General features: G+C 29.3%; 1 protein-coding gene across 12 annotated transcripts in view; it reads right to left on the bottom strand.

Moving 5' to 3' along the window:
• LOC145247315 (formin-like protein) overlaps positions 1-17,106 on the bottom strand; it is a 269,761-nt gene that overhangs the window by 90,409 nt on the left and 162,246 nt on the right. For all 12 annotated transcript variants that reach the window (XM_080108963.1, XM_080108959.1, XM_080108960.1 and 9 more), the window contains 3 exons: positions 8,133-8,216; positions 4,504-4,702; positions 2,022-2,098 (listed from right to left, as the gene is read on the bottom strand). In XM_080108963.1, the coding sequence (XP_079965089.1) occupies positions 2,022-2,098; positions 4,504-4,702; positions 8,133-8,216 (360 nt within the window). The remainder of the gene's footprint in view (positions 1-2,021; positions 2,099-4,503; positions 4,703-8,132; positions 8,217-17,106) is intronic.

The following is a 17,106-nucleotide window of genomic DNA, read 5'->3' as shown; positions in this document are numbered from 1 at the left end:
CAACGTTATCATTCAATCTGCAAAAAGATAAAACCTACAAACATTAATCTAATTTTATTATTCGGACTAATGTTCTCATCTTGAATGTTATTCAAACAGCATTTCAGTGGATGTAACCTCTGGCTTTTTTCAGGTTTATCTTGTCAAAATCTATACAAAATTTCAAACAAAACCATTTATTTAATCGATAAGGATAGCAGGTTCTCATTCTGCCAGCCTTTGCCAGCTAAAAGTCTAAAGTAATTCGCAATTGTATTCTTAGTACTGCCCACATTGAGGATTGAACCTTCAACCTCCACATGAGTGCCACTTAGAACTAGATTTTTACTTAGTATATTATGCTACAGGTCCTTGAACGAGAGCATGCTAATCCCATGGATTAAATATAGGGTTCCGTTCGAAATTCTGTTAGAACACATCCGAAAAAGGTTGGAGGTTACATTGGCCAAAACATTGTGCAAATAACACTAAAAGATGAGAACAATAATCCAAATACAAATTATTAATCTTCATCTAAAAAATTCAGAAACAAATAAAATTCTTAATACTTGTAATAATTATAAACCTGGTCTGATTGAGCCAGCTCCCTTCTGAGTTAATACAGAGTTTCTGACCATTGCAAGCCACTTTCACGGATTGGAGATTCAGTTGGAAATCTTGAGTTGATACTCGATACACATGATGGCAGCATAGAATTGTCAACGACTGAGCCTATGCAAATCAATTTTCTCTCATTGGCCAAATTTTGCAATCATAGAGAACGATTGTTTGCACAATCTGATAACATCCTTTAGCAGCCATTGAAATCTCTTGTTGAGACCACAATGACTGCCTGAAGACAGATGAAGGAAGATCTTGCAGCTCCTATACAGCATTCATCCTCAGCTGTGCCTTGTTCTGATTGTACAATAATCAAATTCATGTTACCATGGAGGACAAAACATAAAAAAATGTGAATGTATTAAACTGATATTATTTAAATAAATTGAAAAAAAAACTTAATTTAAAAATTACCAAATAAAAGTTGATCTTGGAACACAAATAAAATTACATTTTTCATTTTTCTAGATGACTAATATTTTACAATCAACTAAAAATGGTTAAATTCACTTTTATTTGCTTGTCACTATTAATTCATGGTTCTACACAGAGTTTCCTGATTATTTGAACAAAAATCCGAATTCCAAAGAATTAACATTAATGATAACATAAGCTGTTCTAGAAACTGAAAACTAGACCAGTACCTTGATCGATAAAACATTTAGAAACTTAATTTCAAATAATACCATTTGGAAAAAGAAAAAAAAAATTATTTTTTTTATGATTTATTTAATTTGACCATCTTATTTTAAGAGTTAGGATTAAAACTACACTCCACCCCACCCCATTGTATGTTTGTGCTATAAGATAAGTTTTGTTTTATTTATTTTGTTGATTTTTTTTTTACCGAGTGGAGATGGGGGAATAAAAAAAATTTGTCTTGTATCATTTACATTAATTACTCCCCCCAAAAATACCTTCATTTTTTTTTTTTTTTTATGTCAGCATTTTCATTTTTCCCTAATGCATTGTAATCCTAATTGTATATTAACCATAAACAATACTTTCAATTCTGTTACTCTAAGTAGAATTGTGTTTGTATTCTCAATGACGATATCATATTAAAGAACAATGTTTATCTACTGGTCATACTGTCAAGCTTCATAACTATTTGTTCAAAAGTAAAACTGTTACAAACATTTCAATAAAAATTGTTTTTTAGCCATTTTCTATTAAGTCTTCACAGGATTGGTCTTTAAAAATTTTGCAACAAAATGTTTAAAGAGCTAACTACAATAAGAGACGACCTACTAAAACAAAGTGTTATTACAATGATGGATTGATGAAATGCCAATCAACTTGAACGTAGATGAGTATCATTTAACTACATGGAAAAAAAGTCAACACAATAGTTTTTATAAGTTTTAGTAAATGCTAATTGATTTTAGATTTCAATTAAAATATCTGGTTCATTAACTTACCGTAAACTTCTATGATTAAGACTTAGTGCTATACAATTGATGGCATGTTTATGAGCAATTACCAAATTGAATCCATACTGAAAAAAAAAGAAAGAAAAAATGTAGAGTACTTTTGATAAGAAATATTGTATATACAAAGTAGCATCCACCCTATAATAAAGACCAATGAATATTTATTTGTACATTTATATAAACATAACATCACGTCATGCAAAAGTCAATTAGTAAAACACACGCCTTTTTCTAGGCCCCCAAACAAGACCATTTTAAGTAGTGAGGGGAAAGTTCATTAAAATCTGTATAAATAATATAATGAAAATACATGCGAAGTTATTTTTTTTTTCAATTGTCATTTTTTTTCCTCATCTTTTTATATGAACTAAAGCAATATTGTATAAAATAAGTTAAAAAAATAAAAAAGGTAAAAGTTTGTTAGTTTTAGAGGTAAAGTTATTAAATGTTGTGTAGATGTTCAGTAGTTAACCATCACTGATGAACTGATGAGCAGATATTTTCTAAAATGTAAAAATATACTTGTGGAGAAATGATCTATAAATTTTAGTTTTACTAGAAGTTTAAAAATTATTTTTTTTATCGTTACTACTAGCAGCGAAAGATTTTTTTAAAACAAAATAAAAAAAGACAAAAGAATTGTTTTTGCTATTTGAAAATGAGCACAAATTTTTCCGATTTTGATACCCCCAAAAGTTTTGATTTTTCTGATTCCTGATTCAAATTCATCATCCCAACACTAGTCATGATTAGGGCTAGGACAACAGAATATTCTTTTCATTGTTTTGACTCTTCAGTGTGTGTCCGTTGATATCTTAGATGCTTTTATAAAGAGTGATGTGCTTCTCGGTTGATTAACTGTGTCGGATACATACTCAAGGATCAAAACAATGAAAAGAATATTCTGTTGTCATAGCCCTAGTCATACACCACAAAGATTTGAAACTAAATATTCTGATAGAAAAAACAAACACGCTATATGCGATATGAAGATTCAACATCAACCAATGAATCAAAATAGGTATGATTTTTGGGGGACCTTTGTAGATCTTTAAAAAAAAAAAAAAAAAGCTCATTTCCTTGTAAAACAAATAAATCAAACCTAATTTTTCAAACTTACATTTATATTTTAATCAAGTATTTGCCAACAAAGTTGCAGATGTCATAAAATACATCTTTTCAATAGTCCAGGTCAGCACCTGCTCTTAACTGGGCAGGTTGGGGTAGAAGATTTTAGCAAATACTAAATTCACAAGTGGTTTCCAGTTGCATGTATATCTCAATCAAGAAACATGACAATGTAAGATTTTACAGTTTCTTTTTATGCCAGGAGATGTTGCCATTCTCACAAAGTGCCTGGTATTCCAAAATGGTTATCCATCTACTACTGACCAGACTCAACATTGATTAACTTCAGTGATCTAACAAGAACTAATATGTTAACGGGATTATGCTTCAAGCCAGCAATCAGTGATTAACTAGGTTCACTACAACTTTTCAGTTTTAAATTATCAAACCTGCTCCACCAACAATCCAAGCATTCCTTAAAAGAAAATAGTCCCTCGCAGAATGGGATGTTGAGTTACACTCCACATGAAGATTGCAAATTGAATAGTTTCATATTCAAACAGACTATATGTGGCACGAACGCTCAGCATCAATTATTAAAAACTCAATTCAGCAATCATCTTCTACCAGCATGGATCTGGTTACTTATAGAAACATAAAAACACGATAACAATTAAAACATTTTTATGCAGTTAAAGATAGTCATCAAAAAAAAAAAAAAAAAAAAAAAAATGTATGACATTTTCAAAACTTTTAAATGTAATTTAAACAATGAAAAAAAAAATTGTCTAGTTCAAAAACAATACATTTTCTTAAAAAAAATAAATTTGTCTATAAAATAAAATATGCATCAAGTGCGCTTGAAAGCCAAATCACAACGTAATATAGGAAATGAAACAAATATTTTACTTGTTTGAAATTTATAACAAATATATTTCAGAGATATACTCCATCTTCAGTATGTTGTTTTTTTTCTTTGTTTTTATTTTCTTCATCCTTGCCATGTTGTAAAATTGGAGAAAGAAAAGTTTATAAAGAGCCGCGCGTTGTATCTAGCGGTTGTATTTTGAAATGTTTGAACTGTGTGTAGGCAACGCGAGAATAATGTCAAGGGTGAGAGTTCATATAGAAACGTGGTTTTAATTTGAAGAAAATAAAATATGCATCAAGTTCACTTAAAAGCCAAATCACAATGTAATATTAGGAAAAGAAACAAATATTTTACTTGTTTGAAATTTATCACAAATATATTTCAGAGATATACTCCATCTTCAGTGTTATGTTTTTTTTTCTTCTTCTTCCTTACCATGTTGTCTAGTTTAAAAGCCATATATATTTAAAAAAAATAAATAAATAAAAATAAAAGGTCGATACAATGAGAGAGAAATGAAATATTTCTTACCTGATGATTCATAATTGCTCGAAGACACATAATACACACATGGACATCATCTCTGGGCTCCCCCATATTTAATTTTGTATTATATTTTAACCCCCTTGGTGACCCCACTGTATTGGACCTTCTCATCCTTCTGATGGGACTCCTAGATAGTCCAGAATCTAAGCTGGCACTTTTTTCTCTGTTTAATAATTGTTCGCGCCTGGAGAAAGGGAAAAAAAAAAGTTAATCAAAACATTGGAAACTAAATGACAAACTCAATAAAAAAATTTACTCAACAGAATTCAACAAAATTCAAATGAAACCATTTATTTATTTTTTTTTATTATCAAAGCCCAGAGACCACTCGAGGATGAGGATTAATGTGTGTCAGGTGAGACAATACTGATGATCAGTAATGGTGGAAATTGAGTAAAAATTGATTATTTAAAACATCTCAACAAAAACTTATGTTGGACTTGAAAATGACCATGTTATAGTCAGCTAGTAAGCAGCTCTGTGATATTTTATTCCACAGATGGACAGTTCTAGAAAAGAAGCTTTGCTTATGGCATTTTTATTTAGTTTTTAGACACTTTAGATAAGTAAAGGAAATTGCTAAGTAATTATCAATAATTTAAGAATAACCAATTATAATTAAAAAAATAGCATAAAGTAACAGGTATTGGTCATATTTTACTGCTAGTAAATACTTTAAATGAAAAGTTGACAATAAAAAAAAGGGTAAATCAGTGCTTCTACAGTATAAAGAAGAAAAAAATATTGAATTTCAAGTGAAACGAATGGTACCTATGTAATTGTCAGTTATCAAATAGTAAAATATCCAAATATTACAAAAGACGATAAGGTAGAAAAATAATTATTAATGAAAAACAGTTTTGAATAAAGGTTATGGTTTGTCCAACATGTTGATTTCACTGTGTCACATTGACGTGAATTTCTGTGACATTTTTGACAGGGGAGATAAATCTTTTTTGATTTATGTAGTGAAAAGTGTGATTTTACAAAAAGTCTTTTCATGAATAATTAAATAATTATAACAAATATATTTCTGAGATATACTCCATCTTCAGTGTTATGTTTCTTTTTTTTTTCTTCTTCTTTGCCATGTTGTACCTCATCGTTTTTCATAATATTTAGATATTTTACTATTTGATTATCAACAATTACATAAGTACCATTTTTTTTTTTTTTACTTGAAATCAATATTGTTTTCGTCTCTATACTGTAGAAGCACTGGTAAATTTTTTTTAAAGTCATAAAATCATTGTATACAATGCTCAGGTGCATTATTTACTACTTTTCAAAAGTGAACGTACATGATTATGGATGATGCTTACTTTAGATAAATGGCAGGTTTTAAAATAATTGCTGCGGCCTGTTTATTCCGTGCTTCAGCAATTCTGAGTGTGAAAAAATGTTTCTAAAAGTCATAGGAGCTGTGTTTTCTGACTTTGTAGTCCTGCCCACATGTGTGTCAGACTACTCAAGATTAAAAACATCCTCCAGGTTTCTATTTGTAAAAGGAGTAATAATTTTCTGGGTGTTTATAAAGTCAGTGACTAGACAGAGGAGTTTAAGTAACTCCAAGCTGAAGAAAACATTCAGAGTATGGTGTCTGCAAAATATTCATCTGATTATGTCTCTGAATGGTTTTCAGATAATCAATGTTCTAAGCAAGATAGTATCCCAGATTAACGTGAATTCTACATGCAATCATACCATAGCTATAAATAATTTTGAATATATACATGAATTACGGAAGTTTCACGATGTGATGCAAAGGTACTAACACATTTCTTAAGTTTAGAAATATGCCTTTATCTAATGCAAATCGCTGCTGGCAATAATGCCAAAATTACATTCACAAAATAGTTTTCCTGATGTTAATATTATGAAGGGAGTATGTGAACTCAGTTTTATTTTTCCAAAATGCATGGCTGTACGCTTTCAATGAAAAATCATTTCTGCGAGTCGTACTTATCTTTGTATACAGATTTTGATTTGCTTTTTCCATTCCACAGAAAATTATTTTAGGTTGCTGAAACACAGTAACTGTTGTCTAGAATGAATTTGATGCAATTTGCTATTTTAACTATAGCTTGAATTAACAAAGATTGGGCAGTTCATACATTTCCTCAACAATATTAATGGATAAATAACCACAGATTCAAATTTTCTTTACTAAAAGTAGGAAACTAAATCACGATGTTAACATATTCCAAAAAGCTGGTTTGGAATCCAAAGAGAAATAGTGATGCCAATGTTAAATTGACCTTCAATGAATGACATATTACAAAAGCGTTATTGATAAAATCACAAAAAAAAAAAGATCCAGAGTTGCATGCATGTGTTTTTCAAAAATTGAACTAATTAAACAGAATGAACCCCAAGAAACAGACTTTCCCATACAAGTTTTTTGAACACGAATCATATACAGATTTTTCTAATTAGCGATACATGCTTTCAGAATTCATATAGACATTATTTGCAGAAATCTGGGACATGCTTTTTGAAAGACTTCTCACATATGAGCTCATCAGGAAGTTTAACGTCGTCTTTGGTTTAAAAGTAAAAATTAAATCACTTAAAGTAGCTGTGCCTTTTTTTTTGTGTGTGTGTGTGTCTCAGGGAGGAGGGATAGAATTTGTGGTAAGGTAGTAGGTTTTTGTTTTGTTTCCCTTGCATGTCTTGAAACTTACCTTTCAGTCATTTCTTGCAGAGTCGAATTGGTGATATTTTTTAGTTTTTATCAAAGAATTGGCAATGAAAGATTTTTTTTTTTTTTGATATCCTTGATAGAAAAAAAAAAAAAAAATTTGCACCAAAAAGTCAGAATAATCGAATTTTAATGAAATTTTCAATATTTATTACTAAAATTATGTTAATATAACATTCATTTTACAAAATAAAACTTATAGACTTATTCAGGCCACTTAAATTACTTTAATCAACTTCTTCATTTCAAGGGTGAAATATGTTTTACTATAGCCATAATCAAAATTCAGCAATCACTTTTACCTAGAGAAAATACCCTAAAAGAAATTTAAAAGGTAACCGTCAGAATGATACTCAGAAAATAAAAAATTTTAATGTTAAAAAAATGTATAAGATGTATTTTTTCGGCAAAATGAATTTAAGTGACTTTTTTGTTTTACTTTTTTGATGAATATTTTATATGAGCATTTGGTAATTAATAAAAACTGAAAATTTCATAACAGATCAGACAATTCTGATTTTGAGTGGATTTTTTTTTCTCAATCAAGGGCAATCAGTTTTTGCTTAAACACACACATAATATTTTCATTGTCCATCCCCACATTTATACCATCTTTTCATTCCTGTTCATGTATTCCTTATGTTTTTGTTCATTAGAATGAAATTACAATTTTACAATGATAAAATTGAAATCTACAAAATAACTTTTGATATTTTTTTTTAGTATTAATGCTCCCCCGCCTCCAAAAAACCATTAAGAAAACACTAAAATTATCTTGACAGAGTTAAATAAAAACCATACTGTGTATTTCTTATTCAACATACTTTATTATGTAACATAAGTAGTTGAAGCTATTATTTATAAAAAAAAAAATAATTTGTAGGCAAAAAATATTTTTTAAAAATCCACAAACCTCATAACCACTTGTGAGAATGACAAGTAATCAACCAGCACATCTAAACCTTGATTTTCATCATTTAGAAATTCTCGAACCCATCTGAAAAATTAGAAAAAATATAAAACATAAAATTATGTTGGTAGGATTTGAAAAGTCATACCTAATTAGCATTTAAGCTCAAATTCTGATTACCCATTTTTTTATTTGTTATTATTGTACCATGTTATTTGCAATAAAGTGATGTACTATGGCTGTAATCACACTGGCAGTCCAGTTCTCATATAAGCAACATTGAACTTGACTTGACCAGTACCAAATCTATGATCATTTGGAAAGATCAGGTGTTGCATAAAAAAATCTTTAAATTTAAATTGTCAAATAAATTATAAACGAAAATATGAATAATTTGGGTATAAAATGAATCAACAATAGCTAATATGCCATAAAACTCAACAGCAAGCAAATAATTTATTTTAAAATATTTAATCCAGTCCAGTCTCATACTATGTAGACATTCTTAAACAACCACCTTAAAAGAAACAACAAAGGAGAATATCTCTCTTACTAAATAAACAAAAATTATTTCTCTTAGCTTATTTTAGAATTGTTTACTTGCTTTTTATTTTCATTCAAAATTCTTTTTTGCATTTGACACAATCTCTCGACTTTCATAATAATGCTAAGAATGATGGAAATTACGTTTCCATCATTTCTTATAAACAATCTATAAACAAAAAGGTTAATTTGTAATATAAACAATGATCTATTATCTTATTTCATTTATTTTATTTTACATACCTCTTCATTTTTATTAAATCAACACAAGATTCACTTTTAGTTTAAATAGTGAAAATAACAAAAACAAAAAGAGGGTGTGGTTATAGAATGTAGTAATATTTAAAAAACAAGTTTGAACATAATTGATTTCAGGCAATACCGGATCAGCAGAGCTAGCAACATATAAAGTTACATTGTCATATTTTTAAGGTCAGACTGAAATAGCAATCCATCTGACCTACTGAAAAATGATTCAAAGTTGCTCCTCTCCCTTCTATTATAAACAGTGATTTATCTTTCTTTTTTTTTTTAATTCACTTCAATTTTTTTTTTTAAATACTTATTCCCACTAAGAAAAATATTAGAATGGAAACATTTTTCCCTTACTCATTTGAACAGATTAAATGGAAGTTATTGTGTATTTATAGCGAATTCTTTCCCTTGAATTCTTTATAATATTATATATTATTTAAACTATGTGTGTTTCTGACCTTCACATAAATTACACATTTTTCTTAACTATTATTTAGCATCATGTACAGGGCTCTACATTGCGAGTAAAACAGTTGCATTTGCAAGTGATTTTTCAAAGTGGCGGCTAGAAATAATGAAAACGCTTATCTTTTAGTGATTGCAGTTCTTTCACTGACAATCTTCCAAGACTCACTACTGAGTGGAAAATCTTTTCAACTTTTTTTAATAAAATGAACAAAGTTAAATTATTTAAACAATAAAAGTTGAACAATATACGCTTTTTTTTTATTTACAAAGGCTGTTTAAAAAACATCTGAAGAAATCAATATTTCTACCTTCAAGTATCAACATAAAATTTGTTGTATATTTAGAATTACACTTATTTAAAAATATACAGAAAAATCTTTATGATGTACATACTCGTCACAAAACTAAGATGTCATATTCTAAAAATCATGTGGGTTCGGCTCGTAACTTTTCTATTTATATTCTAAAATGTCATTCTAAAAATCATGTAGGTTTTGCTAGTAACTTTTCTATTTGGTTAGTAAACAAAAATATTTAGTTGTCAAAGGTTAACTAAAGATAAATTTGTCCATAGAGCCCTGATGCATGAAATCAAAACTTAAAAAATTCTTATTTAATAAAATAATTTCATTAGAAAATTTTATGCCATCAAAATTAATTTGTTTGTTCATAACCAACTTGGTTAGGTGTTCTTTTACTCCCAGACAACTCCAGGTAAATACAGCTAATGTTTACATAAATTTGAGTTTTTAAAAAAAGTGTTTTAAAGTGAGATTTTCAAATGAATAGTTTTCAAGTAGATAAAATACAAAAATATAAAAGAAATTGCAAAAATATAAAAAATAAAAAGTTTGATTCATAAAAAAAAGAAATAATTTACTGAATTTCAAGACACAATCAACCATTTATATTAAAGATTCTATAAATAAACTTCTTCACATTTTCAAGTAGTTAATTCCAGTTTAGTCTCAGATAACAGACTGACAAGTTGATAACATCCCACACATCAGTCAGCATCATTTCCAGGACAGACTTACGTTTCATGATGGTTCAAACATTATCCATCTTGTAATAGTTTCTTTAAAAAAATAAACAGTTGTCAGATATAAATTATGTAATTCGAAACATTGCAATCTATCTTCACTCCCCCCCCTTTAATTTGCTTATAGTGAATATAAAATACTAGTTGCCGTTACCCTGCATTGGTTGGGCATCCTTTTACTTTCATTTTATAAATCAATTTTCTTTTATATAAGATTTTTAAAGTTAAATTTTAATTCTCATGATTTCGTTTGATCATCAAATTATTAATTTTATTAAATAGATATAAAACTATAATTTTCTTGTGGTAATGATTTATATAATTATGAGATGGAAATAGCTTTAAAAACTTTTCATCTTTTGATAGATGAGAATTTGCTAAGAATTATAAAGCCAGAAATGAATTTCTATTCGACAGTTTACATGCTTACAAATTCCTTCTGAATTTTGAAGGATCACAAAGTAACTCATCAAATAATTAAAATCGCAGACTTTTTCAAAGAAACTGAAACTGAACCGTATTTTACTGGATTTCATTTTGTGTTTAAGTTATTTCTTTTCAAAATAGGATTTTTTTAAGTTTTTTTTTTTTTTGTACTTCATGCTATATTGCATTATTGATTTCAATAAATCTGTTAATCTATAAAAAAATGTAAAAAAAAAAAAAAAAAAAAAATTTGATTTCTAGTTTTTCATTGATAGCTTCTATCCTATAATAGAAATTTTTAATTCTGAACAGCCAATTTTTCTTTTGTTTTTCTTGAATCTGTTGCAACAAAAATGAATTTTACTTCAATTTCTTTAATAAAAAAAAGAAAAGAAAAAGAAAATTTAAAAAAAAAATGTAAAAAAAAACAAAAAACAAACAAAAAAAACTTATTTTGGTTCAAAACATTGTTAACTGGGATCAATTTTTCACTAATTACCTTCACAGAAAAATCACTTAGAGAATTCCTTACCTATCTATGCCAGCTTTCAGATAGCTAATTATATTACTATTTTATATCAATCTTCATTTCTTTAAATCATTTTAGACTGTTTTACTGCTATGATGCAAGTTGCAGTAATTATACATGGTTAGATGTAAAGTAACTACTTTTCGAATTCAGTTCTCCATAAAATAATCTTCAGATAAACTATGTTTAATTGCAAATTTTTCCCATTATGTACTTTTTCTACTTCAGATTAAAAAAATATATTTTTCCAAATAATTATATTTCATTCATGAAATAACATCTTGCATATTCTGAGAAAAATTAATTTAAGTTAAAACAATTATATGTGACTTACAAAATCCTATTTAAAGATAATTTGCAAAAAACAAAAAATAGCATGCACTTTACCTCTTAGCAACTTATTTATAAATTTAAGAGGTAAAAAATGATGGGGGTGTAAATTATTTAATACCATAAGACATACAATTGATTCTATAATAAAAATAATTCTTTTTTTCTAATGATTCACCACTTATCAAGGCTAAAACCTATTCAACGATACATGTTAATAAAGTAGATATATTAACAATTAAATATTTCTCTCTCATATATATATATATATATATATATATAGTGGAAATGGTAATTAATAAAAACTGAAGAAAATGCTCAATACTGTTGTAGAGTAGATATGTGTTTTATTTTTTATTACCGTATCTTTCTGTTAAGTTACATTATTGTTTCAGCTACTTGGCCGTTTTTTTTTTTTTGTTTTTTTTGGCCATCTGTAGCATCCTTCGACTTTCACAGAACCTGTAAAAGTCTGAGAATGCTACAGACAGCCAAAAAAACAGCCAAGTAGCTGAAACAATAATGTAACTTAACAGAAAGATATGATATATATATATAATCAATTTTTCGTTGTCCAAAGGTCAGATGATTTTAAAAACTTTTTCAAATCCGCAACAATGCAATTACTGAAGCATATTTTGCTTGAATTCGCTGGATGATGATCCAGTCAAGCTATTTCTGACCCTATCTTCTCATGATACCTTTGACACTTTTGTGAACAGACTTGCTAACAACTGATTGCTTGTTATCTCATTTTATATGAAGAATGAATTTGTTCATGTCAGTTCCCAACTTCGCATTTCATACCGAGATTAAACGTTTCATGAATGACTCCAAACTTCAACTTTCTGTTGCTATTTCAGATGATGAATATTATGAAGAGATTGAATCGAAATACAAATGAAAGTATATTAACTACTGAACAACACCGGGTAGGTACAAATAGTGATTAATAATCTCTTGGAGCAAGACTAATTATCAGTTTGCCTGCTGAAGGACAGTTTCCCCTCGAGTTTCTGTTGCTTTCCAAACAGTCCCTACCCTATTTCTGCAAACCCATTTCCATGCTTGAACTGAGTACAACAATCTGCCTCATCTGGTGTGAATGCCTTTAGAAACTTAATACTGCTTTTTTCCAGGTGAATTTTGTTATCAGTCGGCATGTTGCAATCCATTCCATTTCTGATAGGCACAGCTGATTTGGTTGGTAATGCCAGCATATTTGCTGGTAGGTTGGATGGCATATGCCAAAGTTATCTCCATTGCCTAATGCGCTTCAATCGTTTCTGCACGACTCCTCTTATACTAGATACAATAACACTTGCAATTGGCAGAAGATCAAATCTAACAATTTAAAATTACTTTTGACCAATAGGTGTTTTTTTTTATGTTAGTGCTTTTACATGAACCTGAGAAATTTAGTAGTAATTAGCAACAAAGCTAAGCATAGCCTGGGATTGAATAAGAAACTATTTCATGGAGTAAGTCATTTCATGCTATCATCTATAATATAAATCTCACCTGTCTGTTTAAATGTCTGTCTGTCTGTCTATCTATCTATATGTCTGCCTGTCTGTCTATATGTCTGTCTGTCTGTTTATGTCTATGTATGTATATATGTCTATGTATGTATATATGTCTATGTATATCTGTATGTCTATGTATGTCTGTATGTCTATGTATGTCTAATATATGTCTATGTATGTCTAATATATGTCTATGCATGCCTAATATATGTCTATGTCTGTATGTATGTCTATGTCTGTATGTCTGTCTGTATGTCTATGTATGTATGTATGTCTGTATGTCTATGTATGTATGTATGTATGTATGTCTGTATGTCTATGTATGTCTGTATGTCTATGTATGTCTGTATGTCTATGTATGTCTGTATGTCTATATGTCTATGTATGTCTATATGTCTATGTATGTCTGTATGTATGTCTATGTATGTATGTATGTCTATGTATGTATGTATGTCTATGTATGTATGTATGTCTATGTATGTCTGTATGTATGTCTATGTATGTATGTATGTCTATGTATGTATGTATGTCTATGTATGTATGTATGTCTATGTATGTATGTATGTCTATGTATGTATGTATGTCTATGTATGTATGTCTATGTATGTATGTATGTATGTATGTATGTATGTATGTATGTATGTATGTCTGTATGTCTATGTATGTATGTATGTATGTTTATGTATGTATGTATGTATGTATGTATGTATGTATGTATGTATGTATGTATGTCTATGTATGTATGTATGTATGTCTATGTATGTATGTATGTCTATGTATGTATGTCTGTATGTATGTCTAGGTATGTCTGTATGTATGTCTAGGTATGTCTGTATGTATGTCTGTATGTCTATGTATGTCTGTATGTCTATGTATGTCTGTATGTCTATGTATATCTGTATGTATATCTGTATGCCTAAAACTTACAACAGAGGCGACGGATTTTCACAATATGGGAATCCTTTTGAAGCTTGACCTTTCGGACGACAAATATCGAAAAATTGGCCAAAAACATTAATTCCTTCACCCTTAACTACGCACTTTTCTACAGGGAGGGGTCGTTTTTTTTTTCGCCTATATTTTCGAAAGTCATCCCTGTTTTTCGATTGTCCAGCCTTCATTTAATCCTATGACACTTTGGCGATGGGCGCAACAGCAAAAACGTCACTTACTTTTTCACACTCTTTTCCTCTTTCGCGGTACGGGTTCGAGCCTGCATGTCTGCCTACTACCACTTTCTTTTTTGCTCAACACACACCTCCAAACACCCGAGCAACGCCGGGTGCACAGGCTAGTAGCCATATAGGAGATAAAAGAGACTAAATGAAGAAAAGGTTCTTTTGCACTCGGTCTATAACACCAGATTATTATAATTTTTTTAATTTTTATTTTTTACAATCATAATACTCAATCTTGGTTTTCTACATAAACTTTGAGGTTATGGTATCCGTGGTAATGTTCTTGACATTGTTAGGTCTTTTCTTTTTGGTCGAAGCTTGCAAGTAACTCTTGGAGCATCTTCATTTTCTTTTAATATCAATGCTAATGTTCCTCAGACTATTCTAAGTCCAACACTGTTTCTTCTCTATATAAATGACTTTCTAGAGAATATAATTCAGGAAACAATTACGCTGATGACACCACTTTCTATTCTGGTATTGCTTCTTTCCCATTTTTCTGGGATCAGTTAGAATATGCAGTTGGTCTGGATATTGATTTGGGTTCAGGTTATGGATTTGGGTAAAAAAATGGCTTGTTTCATTGAATCCTGTCAAGACTCATCTGTTATCCTTCAATCACAGGCGTGTTCCTTTTTTTCCTAAGATTCTTATGGATGGCTCTGCTCTCAATGAGAAATTGACTAAAACTTCTTGGTCTTTCTTTCTCATGAAATCTTTCTTGGAGTCCATATATTAAATCCATTGCTCTTTCTACTTATAAAATCGGTTCTCTCTAAACACCTATTTTTTTTTTTTTTTTACATCTGAGGTTATTTTCTATTTCTACAAATCTATTATCAGATCATGTATGGAGTACTGTTGTCATATTTGGGCTGATGAATCTGTATCATTTGAAGGTTTTTGATAAATTACAGAAACATATCTAATTTGATTGGTCCAACACTTTCTTCTTCATTGCAACCTCTCTCTCATGGACATGATGTTGCTAGTCTTAGTCTTTTTTTACAAATACTATTACAATATGTGATCCTCAGAATTGTCTGATCTATTTCCTGCTTCCTTTGTTCCAGCTCGCTTGACTTGGTCTAGTGGTCTCCATCAATTCATTGCTTTCATACCTCACTATAATACAGCTTCCTATTCCATATTCCAGTAGCTTCTCTCCAAGAAATGTAGATTTTTTAAATTCTTCCTGTTCATTGTTTTGCTTCTATCTACAGACTTGGTCTTTTTAAGACTAAGGTCAATAGGCATCTCTTGTCTTTGCAATAATCAGCTTTTATTCTTACATCAAGTCGTGGGTGTGTCAGAAACTGACCTTACGAACACATGAAATATATTGAATAATTCGACCCCTGTCTTTCCAAGCTTATAACTACTCGAAAAATGTAATTCAAAACCTAATTTTTATTTTTCAATTAAAAGGAGCAAGGACCAAGGTTTCATTAAAAAACAAAAAAAAACAATGTGGTTTAAAAAAAAAAACAATGTGGTTTAAAAAAAAAATGTTTTAAACTTCGGACTTTACAGGTAAATTTCTAAAAAACACTTTTTTGTTTTTAATTTGAATATATTATTTATTGATCTTTTATCTTCAATTTGTGATATATAAAACTTTGGTGCGTAAATTAATTATTTACTTTTTAATAGACATTTCAAAATGGGGGGGGGCGTGAATTTAAAAAAAAAACGTTTGTCTTAAATATTATATTTGGTTTATTCGAAAGAGCATAAAATTTCATATTGACCCTGAAAATATCGTAAAAATTGAATCAATAGAAAAATTGATAGATTTTTAAAGTTTAAATACTTATAACTCGTAAATTTCAATTGATTTCATTACTGTTTTTTAAAAAATAAAAAATATTTCTATTACTTTTTATACAACTTTAATAGTTTATTTTGGAAGTATAATTCATAAAGTAAATAAACAACCCACTTGATTAGGTGTATCAGAATTTTTGGGGAATTTTTTACACTTGTAAAAAAAACTCGTAATTTCTCTTTTAAAAAAGAGAAATTACGAGTTTTTTATATTTTATTCACAGTTTCGTGTTAGGGGTGTAAAAAAATTCCAAAAATTCTGATACACCTAATCAAGTGGCTTCATGCATTTTCTCAAGCAATTTCCATAAAATAAAAAGACCTGATTATGTGTGTGTGTGTGTGTGTGTGTGTGTGTGTGTGTGTGTAAGGATCGGGGCAGTCTATGGTTCCAGGTGAGCATTGTCTGAAGATAGCGGTTTCAATCCTACCCAAAGCAGGCTAGTGGATTAGTTGGCCTAAACGTGGTGAGACGACAACTATGGAAGGTAGTAATTACTGGGCATACAGTTACAAGACTCAGCATTCTTATTCCATCGCGGTGAACCATCTGAAGAAGGCTAGAGGAAGAGTTGGCCGAAACATGGTGAAGGAACATCTATAAAGATGAGGACAACGATTTCCATAAAAAAAAAAAAAAAGATAAGGCTCAGGCATATACTGAGCATCAATTTAGTAGAAAAAATATATATAAAGGTACAATTATTGAAATAAATTTGACCTATATATGAGACATTAAATAAAAAAAAAGAAAAGGTCCTTCGCACTCAACTAGAACACCATATTATTATTTCTTTTTTAATTCTTATTTCTTACAATTTATAATATCTAATTTTGAAGATGGGCTCAAGGA

This window comes from Euprymna scolopes, chromosome 25 (genome assembly GCF_053919585.1).
Source record: "Euprymna scolopes isolate OS-2025 chromosome 25, ASM5391958v1, whole genome shotgun sequence".
NCBI lineage: Eukaryota > Metazoa > Mollusca > Cephalopoda > Sepiida > Sepiolidae > Euprymna > Euprymna scolopes.
The sequence above is the reverse complement of the archived record's forward strand: the minus strand, read 5'-3'. Positions and strand labels throughout refer to the sequence as shown.